The sequence below is a fragment of the Anabrus simplex genome, chromosome X (assembly GCF_040414725.1).
Source record: "Anabrus simplex isolate iqAnaSimp1 chromosome X, ASM4041472v1, whole genome shotgun sequence".
Lineage (NCBI taxonomy): Eukaryota > Metazoa > Arthropoda > Insecta > Orthoptera > Tettigoniidae > Anabrus > Anabrus simplex.
Genome location: NC_090279.1, coordinates 122,469,974 through 122,485,839, shown reverse-complemented (window position 1 = coordinate 122,485,839; position 15,866 = coordinate 122,469,974). Strand labels below are relative to the sequence as shown.

General features: G+C 40.1%; 1 protein-coding gene across 1 annotated transcript in view; it reads left to right on the top strand.

Annotated features, from left to right (window-relative positions):
• Positions 1-2,604, top strand: part of LOC137496916 (oocyte zinc finger protein XlCOF19-like) — a 132,208-nt gene extending 129,604 nt beyond the window's left edge. The window contains exon 7 of the mRNA XM_068230896.1: positions 2,531-2,604. Within this exon, the coding sequence (XP_068086997.1) occupies positions 2,531-2,604 (74 nt within the window). The remainder of the gene's footprint in view (positions 1-2,530) is intronic.
• The last annotated feature ends 13,262 nt before the right edge of the window (positions 2,605-15,866 follow it).

The window sequence follows — 15,866 nt, the reverse complement described above, 5'->3', positions numbered from 1 at the left end:
GCGTTTGGACAATATCGGGATGGAATTAATTACCACCACAAAAGAAAGCCTCAAGGGATATTTATAGGAAACGACTTTGTGGTTAATTAGAAAACAGTATGAGATTCAATTTGCTTGGCTCCATAAGCAAGAGTGCATTATGATTCTCGATCATCTATATATCAGGAAGTGATCTCCAGACCTCTTTTAATTTAGGCTGTCCACTAACAGACCGTCGGTATAGAACAAGTTACCTGGACCCTTAAATGAATCTGTGTAACCTCCAATTCACAGTACTGAGCTATCACGGTCATCCAATAACATTAATGTTCAAGGTTAAGGAAACGTTCCTGATGACCAAAGTGACCCCTCATTGGACTTAAGTTAATTGAACATGCCTGATGACCTAAGCAACTCGCCGAAACAAGAGGACCTCAAGTGCCAGTGACAGGTGTATTATTACACAAGATAAAACAGTATTGTGTATGTTAAATGTATGAAGTTACTTCACAAACCAAAACAACAGATTGCAGTCAGTGATGAAATAAATCCATGAAAACCTGTTAAAGGAAATCCTATACTACCAAAATTTTACCCATGCTGTGATTTTGTTATGACGTTCAGCGAATCACCAAAATAAGCTCGACACGTGGGTAACCGTTAAATATTATTTGTCACTACAACTACATCCACTGCTAAAATATAAACGTGCAAAATATGACAACTCTTTTATGAGCAGCATGGCCATGAATCATGGGTATCCCATGGACTAATGGATGTGTGCTATTACATCTTATGAAATAACCATGTGTTACTGACTTTGTGTTAAACGGGGATTCTCACACATCATCTAGGAGCAGTTGGCTGGCAACATCATTTCATGATCATAGTATGGCCCAGCAATCCCAGGAATCCCTTCCATAAACCTCAACCACCATCTTACATTTCCACTGGAGGACATCCCATCGAAAATCCTTAATACCTAGCTGCACTACAAACATCAAGAAATGGAAAACCTAAATATCTAAGGACATTCTTCTTACACTTAAATAATTATTAAAATGCCCAGTCGGAATATGAGCTATGACTGTGTTATGGAAATATCGAAAGTGTAATACAAATTCAAATGTTTGGAACTGTTACTGAAAATCCACTCTGTCATTTGCCTATGCAATAGAATTGAAATTCAAGTAACTCCTTATTTATTTTAGCATCAATATTGTTTTAACACGCTCTTCTATTTCCAAACACGGTCCGCCTCAAATAAATGTGAGCACCTGTTATTTCGTCAAATAGGTTTATAGCTGCCGCTCTCCCCTGACTTACAAGTGAGCAAACAAATCTCGCCACGGACGGCCATTTACTACAGCTCAAATCTACGTCAAAATCCGTGTATTATCAGACAATTTCTCGGTCAACACTACTGCCATCACGAATGAACTCAAATCTGTTGGGATGTGTGGAATATGATGTGTGTTTCGCTGGTATTAATGGAGTTAATAGATGAACAAAGCATCCCTCTTAATATGAGATCCTGTTCATTGTTCAAACCATGGAACATACCATATTTCAAAACATTCTCTCCTCACGATTTTCCCTCAGGCCTTTTAACAAAGAAACCTCGGCATTATCTACACTATTAACTCTGGAATATCTACCAGGTGAGGAAAGCAATGGGAAACTACCTCACTCCTCATTTCCCTAGTATGCCTCTTCAGTGACACCTAGGCCATCTATGACAGCTAATGGTGAACCTATTGAGGATCCAACCAGCCTTCGGGCTGGATACCCAACATACGTACATCTACCAGGAACATCTCTCACTAACTGAGTCACATGTCATAACTACGTGGAAAATTAGATCATATCTACCACCGAGAGTTATAGACAGTTTCGAAGTCTCTCACTTCACTTGGAAATGCAATACTCCGGACGCATATGACAGACTTAAAAATCGACCTCAATCCTCATTAGGCCGAACCCCCTGCTATCACCTCCTGTCAAATTTATCGCAGACTGACCTTTTACAAAACAATCCATACATATGGATAGTAAATATTATCCATTCCATTACTTATTATTGTCATTTCATAATGTGACCAACTAAGTAGTTAAATTGTATTAATTTTGCAGATGAGTGTGCTTTCTTCTCTTCCCAGGTTCTCTTCTTCCCACGCTGTGCTTTTCATCCGTCCGTGCAGTGGTGTTCTCATCTTGGGTTTTTAGCAAAATGATGTTTGTTCACCAACGTTCTAAAGCTAGGCGTCTCCCATATATTTTCATCTTGTATGCTGATTTCTTGGTCTTTCACAATTTCGATTCTCCAGTTATTCATGACTTTTAATGAAGAGGTATTGTTAAATATGTCCCCGGTGGGACACGATTTTAGCCTTTGGTGACTCCCCCTTGAAATTTGTATCTTTTGGGAACCTATTCCAACTCTGTTTGTACAGTGCGACTAATGTCTGTATTCCGTCCGTCCGCGGAGTACTTCAACTGTTTTAACTTCATGTAAGTCACAATTTTCCTGTTGTCTATTGGTCCGTCTCAGGCCAGCCTGAGAGCGAGGCTGATCTTAGGTCCGCTCGCTGTTCTACTGGCTTCTGCAACAGGCTCGCCTTGTAGCGTAGCCTCAGTGCATTGTCGAGTTCCAAGATGGCTACAAGCCTCGTGCGTGGACACTCCGTTTGGGCATCTTTCTATTTAGATATGCCCGGATGATGTGCTACAAATATGGGCTAAGGCCCTGAAGTCTTTTAATTTTCTTTTGTTTTTTCATTATTATCCTTTTCTGAGGTGACGTCCGTTATTTTTTTCTGCTTAAATAGTGTGCTAATGAAATGTAAGTAACATGCTTTCCAAACTTACGCCACGCGTTAGTCTCATAACCTTCATTTTTGAAGTGAAAAATTTTCTGCTTTACTATCACCATTTCCAAAGGACCTTCGTTTCGAATGAACGTAGAAATTTTAATAAACCAAAACCTTGGTTTTACCGAGCTCGATAGCTGCAGTCGCTTAAGTGCGGCCAGTATCCAGTAATCGGGAGATCGTGGGTTCGAGCCCCACTGTCGGCAGCCCTGAAGATGGTTTTCCGTGGTTTCCAATTTTTACACCAGGCAAATGCCGGGGCTGTACCTTAATTAAGGCCACGGCCGCTTCCTTCCACTTCCTAGGCCTTTCCCATCCCATCGTCGCCATAAGACATATCTGTGTCGGTGCGACGTAAAACGAATAGCAAAAAAAAAACCTCGGGTTTAATGACTACAAAGAATAAAACAGTTTCAAGTGGGAGTAATACTTTTGGACTAAAGTTACAAATGATTTTGCCGATGCAAACTATGTTTGAGATGTTTCGTGAAGGTTAAATTAGTTATGTAATTAAAATTTTTATAGGTTTGAGACCGTGAGATTTTCTCCGCGGGTCGGGATCTAGTTCTGTTTTGTGCCATCTTTCCTGTGTCTCTTTCCTTGCTTCTGTGACAACCGTTGCCATCAGGAACTATTGATTGGTTTGGGGATATGAATGAATTGTTTGATGGTGAAAGGATGTATTATTCTAATTTGTGACGTGTGTGCCATTATGTTGGGTGTTTTGGCTCCTAATTTATCCCTTTAATTGAATTATAATTTGAAACCGTGAACTTTCCCTTCTGCTTTGAGCTGCCCTGCCCTTCACGGAGATTTGATTTTATGTGTGATCGCACTGTTTAACCTCGTGCTGTTGCTCTGATAATTTATGCCCGTATTGTGATTTTGGCTGGGCACCTTGTTATCCTTTGTGTTATCGTTTCTTACTTTACAACGCGTGGTGTAATTTCAGGGCCATTTGATGATCTGTTTCGTGTATTTTAATTTTGTGTGCCCCTCCGGTTTTGGAAAAAGCATTTGGTGTATGTTATTTAATTCCTCGTTGCGGCTATTGGGTCCCGCTTCTGCAGAGAATCTGGCGGTCTCTTTTTGACCTACTAACACATTGGTACCAAAATTCCTGAAGAAAGATTTTGGTTTGAATTACTGATATACAAGTAAACTCTTGTGAAGTTTAGGTAATCACTGTAGCCCTCTTTCGGGCAGTAGAATTGGTCAAGGGACATTAACGCAAATAATTATTGTAATTGATTTGGTTTTGTTAGGTTTTAATTAATTTTCTTAGTTTAGAGGGCGTCCCTCGTTTCAAGGTACTCTTTGAACCTAGTTCAATTTGGTCAATCAATTTATCAAATGTTAATTAATTTGAGAGTTTTGGTTAACCAATTTATCACTTAGCTAATTAATGAATTTCCAGATTTTTATCAGGTGCACCTTTTAATCTTTACTCATTGGTTTTCTTTAATTACCGAATGTAACTTTGGTCGCAGTAATTAAGCTATTTATCTCCTTTAAGAAAACAACAGTTTTTCTCTTTCATGTTTTCCACTATTTACTACCGTGTATTTCTTTGGTTCTCGATCTCGTCACCTCTGTTTTCGGGCCTGTTTTCTGAACCTGGGTAAGTATTTTGCAGCTACCTTTTAAGTTTTTTCCAGGTTTCTTGCTATCTGTTGTTCTTGTTTACTTGTACCAGTAAATGCCGGTACGACTGGTACAAATATATTTTTAGTGAGTCTTTCGTCATCCGTTCTTTGAATATGGCCATCAAATTTCAATCGCCTTTTTCCATTTGTATCTGATATTTTCTCTGTTGGTAAAATTCCGGAGACCTCTTATTCATCCACACTCCTATGCATACTGGGCAAAAGATTTCCCTGAGGACATCTCTTTCTTGTTTTTCGATCATTTTAGATAGTGATCTTTCTCCAGTGGTTAAGGTGTATGATGCGTGTAAGGCTTCAGGCTTAATTACGGTGATGTAATATTTTAATTTAGTGTTCCGGGATATTGATTTTTTGTTGTACCTTATCCATGTGATTCTTTGGCCTATTTTTAATTTAGTAATCTCTCTCCGTTTGCCTCATGATTTAATGCAGATCGTTCGATGATTTCCCTAAGTATTTGAAATTATTTATCTGAGGAATTTTGCCAAACTTAGTTACCATGTTTTGTTTGTGTAAGTATCGATTAGAAACTTACATGTATCGGGTTTTCTTATATGAAATTTGGATTTGTTTGAAGTTTTTCTGGGGACGAATTCATTCATTGCTATTGTTGGATAGAATAACTAGACCATCTGTGAAGGCCAAACATTTGATGTGAATTTTGTGATTAACTAGCTTACCAGAAAATATCTCGAGGCAACCTCTAGTGCTAAATACCTTAGTTATACTGCTGATATAGATTAAAATCGAACTCTCCCCTGTCTTCAATTTACTAGCATGATGGAATGAATAATTATTGTTATTAGTATGAGATAATTATTTTAATAATCATTGTTTATAGTTATGTAGCCATATGCCAAAAAATGAATAATAATTATTATAATTATTGACATTTACAAATTACACGTTGACCAAAACTTTCCAGTTTGCATACACAACTGATGTATGTGGACATGAAATCTCGCAAATTAACGTACATAAAATTCCTCTAAATTTCACTGCTCTACTGCAAACATGTTCCTCATTACGTCTGAATAAATTCGATGAGAAATGCAATAAATTTAAAGTCCCATCCTGAGGAAAAATATAACCACATTTCTGTTATAACAAAGTGACACTTTTAACACACGCAAGCGTCGTAAATTTCGCATCGTGTCTTCTCAGCACAAAAATCATCAGTTGAAACTGTGATAAACTTACCCTAAAATAAAACAAAGTCAAATCAGCCCTGCACATAGCAAAATACACCGGACTACGCTGTAGAAGTTACTGGAATACACTGAGTTTTTAACACTTATCAGCTCCCATTTTCTGCTCATCGTCGATCTCTGTATGTGTGGAGTTACTGGTTGTGTAAATTTGCACAATAATATTTTACATTTTGATTATTTTATTTCTATTATAGACTTAATTCTAAGAATCTGAAAAAACCCACAAAATATATACCCTCGCAATTTTCTCTACACGCTAATAATATGCATTCAGGAAACTCACCGAAACTAGAATCTTCGCTATCCAAATATCAAGGGCATGCGTTTAGTGGTTGAACAACCTCCAGCGTGATGACATTGAAACTCTCGCAGTAGAGCTCAATTAATAACCCACCAGGTACTGTATTTACGTTTGTGGAGCCTTCCAGCATCATTATGTGAATTTTGTGGATGGTGATTTCAACATTCATAATACAACATGGGGCTACCCAGGTACCGACAAAAGTGGAGAGGCTGAGATAGAACGGGCAGATACGTGTGAACTAATTCTACAGGATGATAACATACTTCTAGCATCATTCAACAGTGCGAAAAGGAGATGGCGTGGATATAATCCATATATTAACTTACAGTACCTGCGTAAGCAAACACACATCTCAGTTATCAGCGAAATCAGTGGGGCAAGCAATCCCTCATTTTCCTTTTATATGCCAGATATATTCTGCAGTCTGACTGCACACAGTTCCTTTTCATATATACATTTTCATTGCATACTGTTATGCCTTTCAGCGTTCAGTCTGCGACGCTGTGTGAATATAATAAACCCCCACAATACTCTATTTGCATCTTGTTTTGTGACCTCGTCTTAGTTCTATACGTCTTACCTTTAATTCGTTACAATCTGAGATCCTCTTCGAATAAGGTACCATTTTAAGAAGGCTGATTGTGGGAAATATACCATTTTACTGGAAGAGAACATTCTGAATATACAGTAGAGCCTTTCCTGATTCATATGATGATTATGTAAATATCGTGAAGCATTGTTCTCGTACCTCAATTCCTTGAGGCTGCACAATATATACAGAAACTAGGAAAATTTATCGTGATATCCTGGACAACGGTCTTTTGAGCTCCAATACAGTCTAATCTGGGGATGAGTTCTTAAAGGCAGTATCTAATACAGCAGTGATTGAGGAGACTGATCGAAGGATAACTAGCCAGCAAGCCTGGAGGTTTCATAAGCCTCTGAGTTATGACCAAACAGCTAGAGAGGGTCATGCAAATGTAACAGCTAAACAGATCGCACGCCAGCTCGTGGAAATGGTGAACCTCGCCGTCGGACTTAAAAATGTTACATTCGGAAGAATTAGAGTCTAGTCATCTTATGCAGCTCTTCTGTATGGCAACCATTGACAGTTGTAAGAGCGGTAAGCCAGGAGCGATAGACGACATCAGATTACAGCAGATTAATCACGAACCTACTACGCTGTCGTAGCAGGGGGAGAGGTGTCACTCCCACGTGCTGCGTTCCAGGTAGCGGGTAGGTGGGTCCTAACTGATTTGCCGGCCTACTTGAGGGAAATAAAATAGCTCTCGAGGACCAATCACACAAACCTCTGTGGGTGGGGGACGAGACCAAGGGATGCTGAATTTTGAACCATATTACACGTGTTTACTTCTATTATCCTTGTGATTAGTGCCACATGCTGAATAATACCATGTTTCTGTTGGAGGATAACTATGGGTTTACAGTACCCACCACTCTGACGGAGGCTAACCCTTTGCCCCGATTCGTTTGGAAGACCTCAGGGAGATAAAAACAGGCTAACCTCGCTCGGGTGTTTCAGCAACTGTTTGTGGACGTCATGGGTCTGCGTTCCGAGGAACATCACGGTATCGTACGGGACCCTGTGATTTGTGCAACTGTGTGCGAAACACCATGGTCTTGCTTTCGAGGAACAAAACGGGATAGAACAGGTCCTACAGATTTGTACAACTCTGTTTGGAACACCACGGGATAGTACGGGGTCCTGTGATTTGTACCACTATGTGGTGAACACCATGGGTTTACTTCCGAGGAGCACCACGGAATTGGGTTTTACCTGTCATTAGTATCGGTATGCGAGGAACACCACGGGATATTACGGGTCTCTCTGATTAGTACCACTATACGAGGATTACCATTGGTTTGCATTCCGAGGAACATCACGATCTGAGTTTTACCAGTGAATAGTACCCACTATGTGTAGAACACCACGAGATAGATCGGGTCCCTGAGATATGTACAACGATGTGAGGAACACCATGGGTTTGTGTTGCGAGGAACACCGCGGGTCTTGCTTTTACCACTCATTAGTACCAACTATGCGAGGAACACCACGGGATGGTGCGGGTCCCAGAGATTAGTATTGCCCCCTTCTTACCGGGCATAGCTCAGCCGGAGAACGAGATTCCCGAGGGTGGACCGTTCGTTGTCTGGATTTACTTATTTTCGAAGGCAGGGTAAGAGACAAGGAATAGCGACAATAACACAAAAATATAAAACATCAGGTTCCGACATTTATTATAAACTAACACATTTCACAATAACAAATTTAATTAACAATCTTGATGAGAAAATTAATTTTCTTCCCCGCTAGTTCCTTTTAACTGCACATAATCTCCATTATTCTCGGTCGACATTATTCTGGAAATATACACACTTTTTGTGGGAGGACCTCCTCTCAATAATGATATTATTCTTTATAAGTTAAAAAAGTGAAAATTGTGTGATTCCTATTTATCTTGAACGTTAAATTACCAGATTTATTCATTTCAACATTTATCTCAAGTAAATACTTCCTTCTTTAATGTGTGCTGAATTAAGCGTTATGTCAATTAAACTGAAAATTAATTAAACCAAAATCTTATCAAAATATTACTAAAAAATTACTCCATTGGACTTAAGTTTTGCACCATTGTGCATGTACAATAATTATTCCTCTTAATCTTCCTCTAATATATCGTCTGACAAACGTGAAGTCAATCTTTAATACTTGACACTTCTAAGGAAAATTTTAACGTTGTAGGCTTTACAAAATTAACTGGTGAACCGAGTCCACGGAAATGATCCTTCCTTATACATTACCATGTGATACTCTGAACCTTTCTATACTTAAATACCAAATACAATTCACTAAAGGTTTAAATTTCAAAAAAATATGCCAACACAAACAACGACGCTGACAATCAGGTCTCAACGTAACGAACACGTGGTCAGGTCAAAATCATGGTCAAAGAAAATATCACAAAGCACTGAAATAATATCAGTCACACACACAGCATTCACACTAAGGCACACGAGAATTATTTACACTATTTGCAACGAATTCTAGCCTTTGAATATTAATCTTTGATTTTTAATCCTAATATTTGAAATTTCTCGATGACGGTACCGGGCAAAGAAAAAATACTTTACGTCCCTCAGGAATGTGATGAAGTCTGGATAATCACTTAATTAAAAAAGATGAAATTAACAACGTTGTTCATGATAACATCGGCGGTTGATGTCTGAAGAAATTGTCGACTACAGAAACGCATATAGAACAGGTCAAATATAAGCATTCACCTTCATGGTTTATGAGTCACGACATTATTATTACTCAACTCCACGTCTATCAATTAACACGTGCTCCACTTGAAGAAATTACGTTCAGCAACATGTATTCTCGAAAATAAGACTCAATAAATGGATTCACAAGTCACTAACGCACAGTAAATAATCCATCCTCAAGTCAGTCTTACTATACATAAAAATGGATGTATGTATGTGTGTAAATGACACATCTCCTCCTAAACCACTGGGCAATTTCAATCAAATTTTGAACACTTATTATCTGCTATCTGGAGATGAGCACTGTGGCGGTAAGCCACCTCTAGCCCCCTTAGGGTGGGGTGGTTGGGGGGGGGGGCAGGTAAAATATAATCGAAAATAGTGTTGAATCCATAGTTTTCGGGGTCGTCGAGGTGAATTGTACGCTCAGGATTTTTAGTATCAGGAGACAAACCACGTGGGGGTAAGACAGCCCAGGAAACCTTAGGGTGGGGGGAGGGGGAGTGATACATAAAATTACACGAAAATAGTGTCGAGTACATAGTTTTCGGGGTCGCCGAGGTGAATTGTACACTTCGGATTTTTAGTATCAGGAGATAAACCACGTGGGGGTAAGACAGCACAGGAACCCTTAGGGGCGGAGGGGGTCAGATATACAAATTAACGAAAATGGTGTCGAATCCTCACTTTTCGGAGTCGCTGAGATGAATAGTGACACTCCGGATTTTTTAAAGTTCAAGTTCAGCCCTCATTGGGGTGGGGGCGAGGGGGGAGTGATATATAAAATTAAACGAAAATAGTGTCGAATACATAGTTTACGGGGTCGTCGAGGTGAATTGTACACTCCGGATTTTTAGTATCATGAGACAAAACACTGGGGGTAAGACAGCTCAGGAAACCTTAGGGGCGGGGGAAGGGGTGTCAGATCTATAAATTAACGAAAATAGTGTCGAATCCATACTTTTCGTGGTCGCTGAGATTAATAGTGACACTCCGGATTTTTAAAAGTCCAAATTCAGCCCCCTTTGGGGTGGGGGGCGATGGGAGAGTGATATATAAAATTAAACGAAAATAGTGTCGAATCCATACTTTTCGTGGTCGCTGAGATGAATAGTGACACTCCGGATTTTTAAAAGTCCAAATTCAGCCCCCTTTGGGGTGGGGGGCGATGGGGGATAATATATAAAAATAATCGAAAATAGTGTCGAATCCACAGTTTTCGGGGTCGTCGAGGTGAATTGTACAGTTCGGATTTTTTGTATCAGGAGACAAACCACGTGGGGTATTACATCCCAAGAAACCTTAGGGGCAGGCGGGGCAAGGGGGCTGAGATACAAAAACCATCAAAAGTAGTGTTGAATCCATACTTTTCGTGGTCGCTGAGGTGAATAGTCACACTCCGGAATTTTTTTAAGTCCAAGTTCAGCCCCCTTCGTGCTAGGGGGCGATGGGAGAGTGATATATAGAAATAATCGAAAAGAGTGTCGAATCCATTGTTGTCGGGGTCACTGAGATGAATAGTGAGACTCCCGATATTTTATAAGTCTAAGTTAATCCCCCTTTGGGGTGGGGGGCAAGGGGGGAGTGATATATAAAGTTAATCGAAAATAGTGTCGAATACATAGTTTTCGGGGTCGCCGAGGTGAATTCTACACTTCAGATTTTTAGTATCAGGAGACAAACCACGTGGGGGTAGGACACCCCAGGAACGCTTAGGGGCAGGGGACGGGGCGAGGGCGTGAGATATAAATATCATCGAAAGTGGTGTCGAATCAATACTTTTCGGGCTCGCTGAAATGAATAGCAACACTCCGAAATATTTTAATGTGCAAGTTCAGCCCTCTTCATTGGGGAGGGGGTGATGGGGGAGTGATATATAGATATAATAGAAAATACTGTCGAATACGTAGTCTTCGGGGTCGCTGAGGTGAATAGTGACACTCCGGAATTTTAGTATCAGGAGACAAACCACGCGGGGGTGATACACCCCAGAAAACATTAGGGGCGTGGGGCGAGGGGCGAGGGGGCTGAATACACAAATCATCGAATGTAGTGTCAAATCCATAGTTTTAGGGGTCGCTGAGATGAATAGTAACACTCCCGATTATTTAAAACCCAAAGTTTAACCCCTTTTAGGGGGTAGGGGGGATTGAGACATAATAATAATCGAATATACTGCCTAATCCATAGTTTTCCGGGTCGCTGAAGTGAATAGTAACATTCCGGATTTTTAAAGTCCAACTTCAGCCCCCTTTGGCATAGAGGGTGAGAAAGGGTGAAAAAATAAATTGTCAAGAATGCCCAAGGTAATAGTCGTGTGTATGTTCCTTTATGACTTTCAAGTATGACTTACTACCTGGAAAACATACTGTGTGAGTAAGACGTCCCCTAGAACCACTACGGAAGCGGGTGAAATATAATCATATTAATAAATAGAAGTCAGTTTGGCGCGATCTATATATACTGTAATATATATATATATATGAGGGCATAAAAATGAAAACAGACGTGAATTAATGAGACCATTCTAGGCACCCTAGAAACTTAAAACTTGGTACCAGACAACCTGATGACTTCAGGATCCCTAGACAAATCTAAAATTCTCAAAATTATCTGAGAGGGACACGCTGGGAGTTTCAAATGTGTATAAGAACACAGTCGGTGATATTTATCCAGAACGATAATCTATAGGTTTCATGGGCTTAAAAGTTTCCTGAAAGTCCTAATTTTTAACCCCCTCCCCCATATAAAGATGGCAGCACAATCTCCCAGACGAGTTAGAAAATTGAAAATTTTCAAAATTATAGCTTTTAGCATGTAACCGACGGAAAATTTACGAGATGTTCAAACATTTTATTTTTTACTCCCGGAAAATATCGAAATTTGGAGGCAATTTCAATGACGGTGCAGACCTTCCTTTCGAGGTATTTGGTGGCTGAACGGTAAGTCGTATCACAAAACGGATGGCACAATATCTGTTCAATTTGGAGTGATCTACAACTTTGATTCTATGACTTTTTTTTGTACCTCTATCCCTTATGTTAAATTTGGCTCTATCTCTGGATTTACCTAAATTTTGCACTTTGTACACGTATAATTGATAGTTTGATTCACTTATAGGAAATATGGGATCATCAAATTCTACACGAATATTGGCCCACCCAGCCAAATTCTATGTTGGAAGCTGTCGCATAAGTATCTAAAAAGTAATTTACTGTGTGAAAACCTTACACAAATTTCACCCTATTCAAAGTTTCTAAAATAATCTTGCCTTTAAATAGATGAGATACGAGGAAATATCATAGGGCCAGCCATTTAGATCGCTAAATGAGGCCAGTGGCATCTTTTCATGCAATCCGTTTTTCAATATGAATGCACCGTTTAGCAGCAGTCATTCTGTAGATGAAGGTTAACATGCATATACTTCCGTATGTCGATGTACATTTATTAAGTCGATTTATAGCGATCTAGAAGGAGGTGTGTCTTACATTGTAATTAATACTTTACAAATCAATAGTGACTGTCAGCAGGAGGGCGTCTGCTGTTCTAATCAGTACTCCCCACATCGACTTTAACTAGCAATAATAATGGGGTCCTTCTCCAGCGCCTGTGTACCGTTGTAATGTATAATTACCTTCTTGATTTGACTAGCTGAACGCAAGGGAGCGTGCATTAAAGAAAACCTCTTTTACCTGATTCTCTTCATCATTAGGTATAGGTACTCCCAATTATAAACAAATTTACCCATCAAAATGTGACTGACGTTACGCATAGTGATTTGCGGCAGACAAGTGGACCTGTCTTTATCATCACAACCCTGCAACTCGCACTTTACATTGGAAACAACATGTGCGGACTTCCCTATGTTTTTTCTGGGATAACGCCAAGAGACATGCAATTAAAAAATTCTTATTCACTTCATGTACAGCAATTTACTTCGATATCCGTATACATTGTAGAATACCGTAGCGATGCACGGGTACATTTGCTAGTGTAAAATCATATTCTATAATTGCACATATTGCTTTTATTTGCTCCACTACAGCTTTCTGTACACGTGTACAGCTTAACTATATCATTTAAAAGCAAGTGCTATCTCCCAAGTCGTGAAAGATGAATGCAGGTCAAATAAGATAGAAATTCGTATTTAACTCATTGGCATACTTTGCTGCCTACCAGGCGGCCGCGCCTGCAGTGACCATTCATACACAGACGCCTGGCAGGCGCTTTCTGAAACTAGTTCAAGCGTTGTGTCCACAGATGGCGTGACATGCAGTATACTGTCTGTAAGTTGAGCATCTGCCCTCTCTCTCTCTCTCTCTCTCTTGAACAGGTAGAAATGGCCGGCCGTAGTAAACATTGTATTACAAGGAATAAAATTGATCATATATTATGGGATAGTCAGAGTGAATTGATCAGTGATGTAGTTTTTGGAAATAAATCAATGTTATTTACTAGCAGTGAAAATTATAGCAGCATAACAAAATATTTCACGTGAGTGATGGCGCATTTGAAAGTGACGATGATACTGAAATCCATCCTGCCTACAAAAAAAAAGGAAGATAGCTGGGAATGGAATAAAGCAGATTATAAACCATCCGAATATGATTTTATATGAAATTCTGGAATAAAACCCTTCATAAACAGGACCCTCCCTCCAGATCCCTCCCGTCTACACATTTCTCAACATGTGATTCAAACCCTTTATGGGATGAAGCAGCTACTGAAAGAAACATTATTGCCGATCAATTAATCACAGAAAAATTCTAACTGGCCCTGTATGAGTACACTGGGAAAATTTTACAAGGCTTATAGCCGTAAACCATGCCCTGATTATGTTGAAAGCAAGACAAGCAAGAAAAGTGTAATGAGATAGGACTCTGAAAGTATTCTATGGGTTTATATTTTCCGGAGTGTTTTAGGGTGTTTCACACCATTGCAACACACACAAATGGTTCTTCTGGGTGCTGCATTTCATCACATCAAAGAAGGGTGTGACTAAAATTCAGCATGTTGTGGATTAAATGTATAAATCTTAGTAGCGTAAAACCGTATCTTATGGATGAAGAAATGGTATAAATGCGCATGATCAGTTAATTAAAATAAGTATGTCAGTGCGTTCAAATACGAGTAGTAGACAACACAGAGAACTTTAATTCGAGGGGTAAGAGCATTCAAAGAAAAGCTTCAGAATTTGTTATATCTATTGTATTTGTTAACTGTCAATGCCTTAATATTCTATATGGACCTTTTATCATATTGCTTGCCACCAGCCTAATCAGAAATGTCTCCTTTTCTGATCCTCTGTGGGTGGAAGATGCAGACAAAAAATACTTACCGTATCCCCTGCCTGTCATAAGAGACGACTAAAAGGAGCGACCAAGTGATGATGGCTTTAGAACCATGGGACCACTTAGTACCATTATGTGAGGAACACCATGGGTTAGCGTTACATACGCTTAGTACCACCCTGCGAGGAACAACATGGGTTGACGCTACTTACGATTAGTACCACCCTGAGAGCAACACCATGTGTTGATGTTACTTACGATTAGTACCACCCTGCGAGGAACAACATGGTTTGGCGTTACTTACGATTAGTACCACCCTGAGAGGAACACAATGGGTTAACGTTACTTACGATTAGTACCACCTTGTGAGGAACACCATGGGTTGACGTTACTTACGATTAGTACCACCCTGCGAGGAACACTATGGGTTGACGTTACGATTAGTACCACCCTGTGAGGAACACCATGGGTTGACGTTACTTACGATTAGTACCACCCTGCGAGGAACAACATGGGTTGGCGTTACTTACGATTAGTACCACCGTGCGAGGAACACCATGGGTTGGCGTTACTTACGATTAGTACCACCCTGCGAGGAACACCATGGGTTGACGTTACTTACGATTAGTACCACCCTGCGAAGAACACCATGGGTTGACGTTACTTACGATTAGTACCACCCTGCGAGGAACAACATGGGTTGGCGTTACTTACGATTAGTACCACCCTGCGAGGAACACCATGGGTTGGCGTTACTTACGATTAGTACCACCCTGCGAGGAACACCATGGGTTGACGTTACTTACGATTAGTACCACCCTGCGAGGAACACCATGGGTTGACGTTACTTACGATTAGTACCACCCTGCGAGGAACACCATGGGTTGACGTTACTTACGATTAGTACCACCCTGCGAAGAACACCATGGGTTGACGTTACTTACGATTAGTGCCACCCTGCGAGGAACACAATGGGTTGACGTTACTTACGATTAGTACCACCTTGTGAGGAACACCATGGGTTGACGTTACTTACGATTAGTACCACCCTGAGAGGAACAACATGGGTTGGCGTTACTTACGATTAGTACCACCCTGCGAGGAACAACATGGGTTGGCGTTACTTACGATTAGTACCACCCTACGAGGAACAGCATGGGTTGGCGTTACTTACGATCAGTACCACCCTGCGAGGAACACCATGGGTTGACGTTACTTACGATTAGTACCACTCTGAGAGGAACAGCATGGGTTGA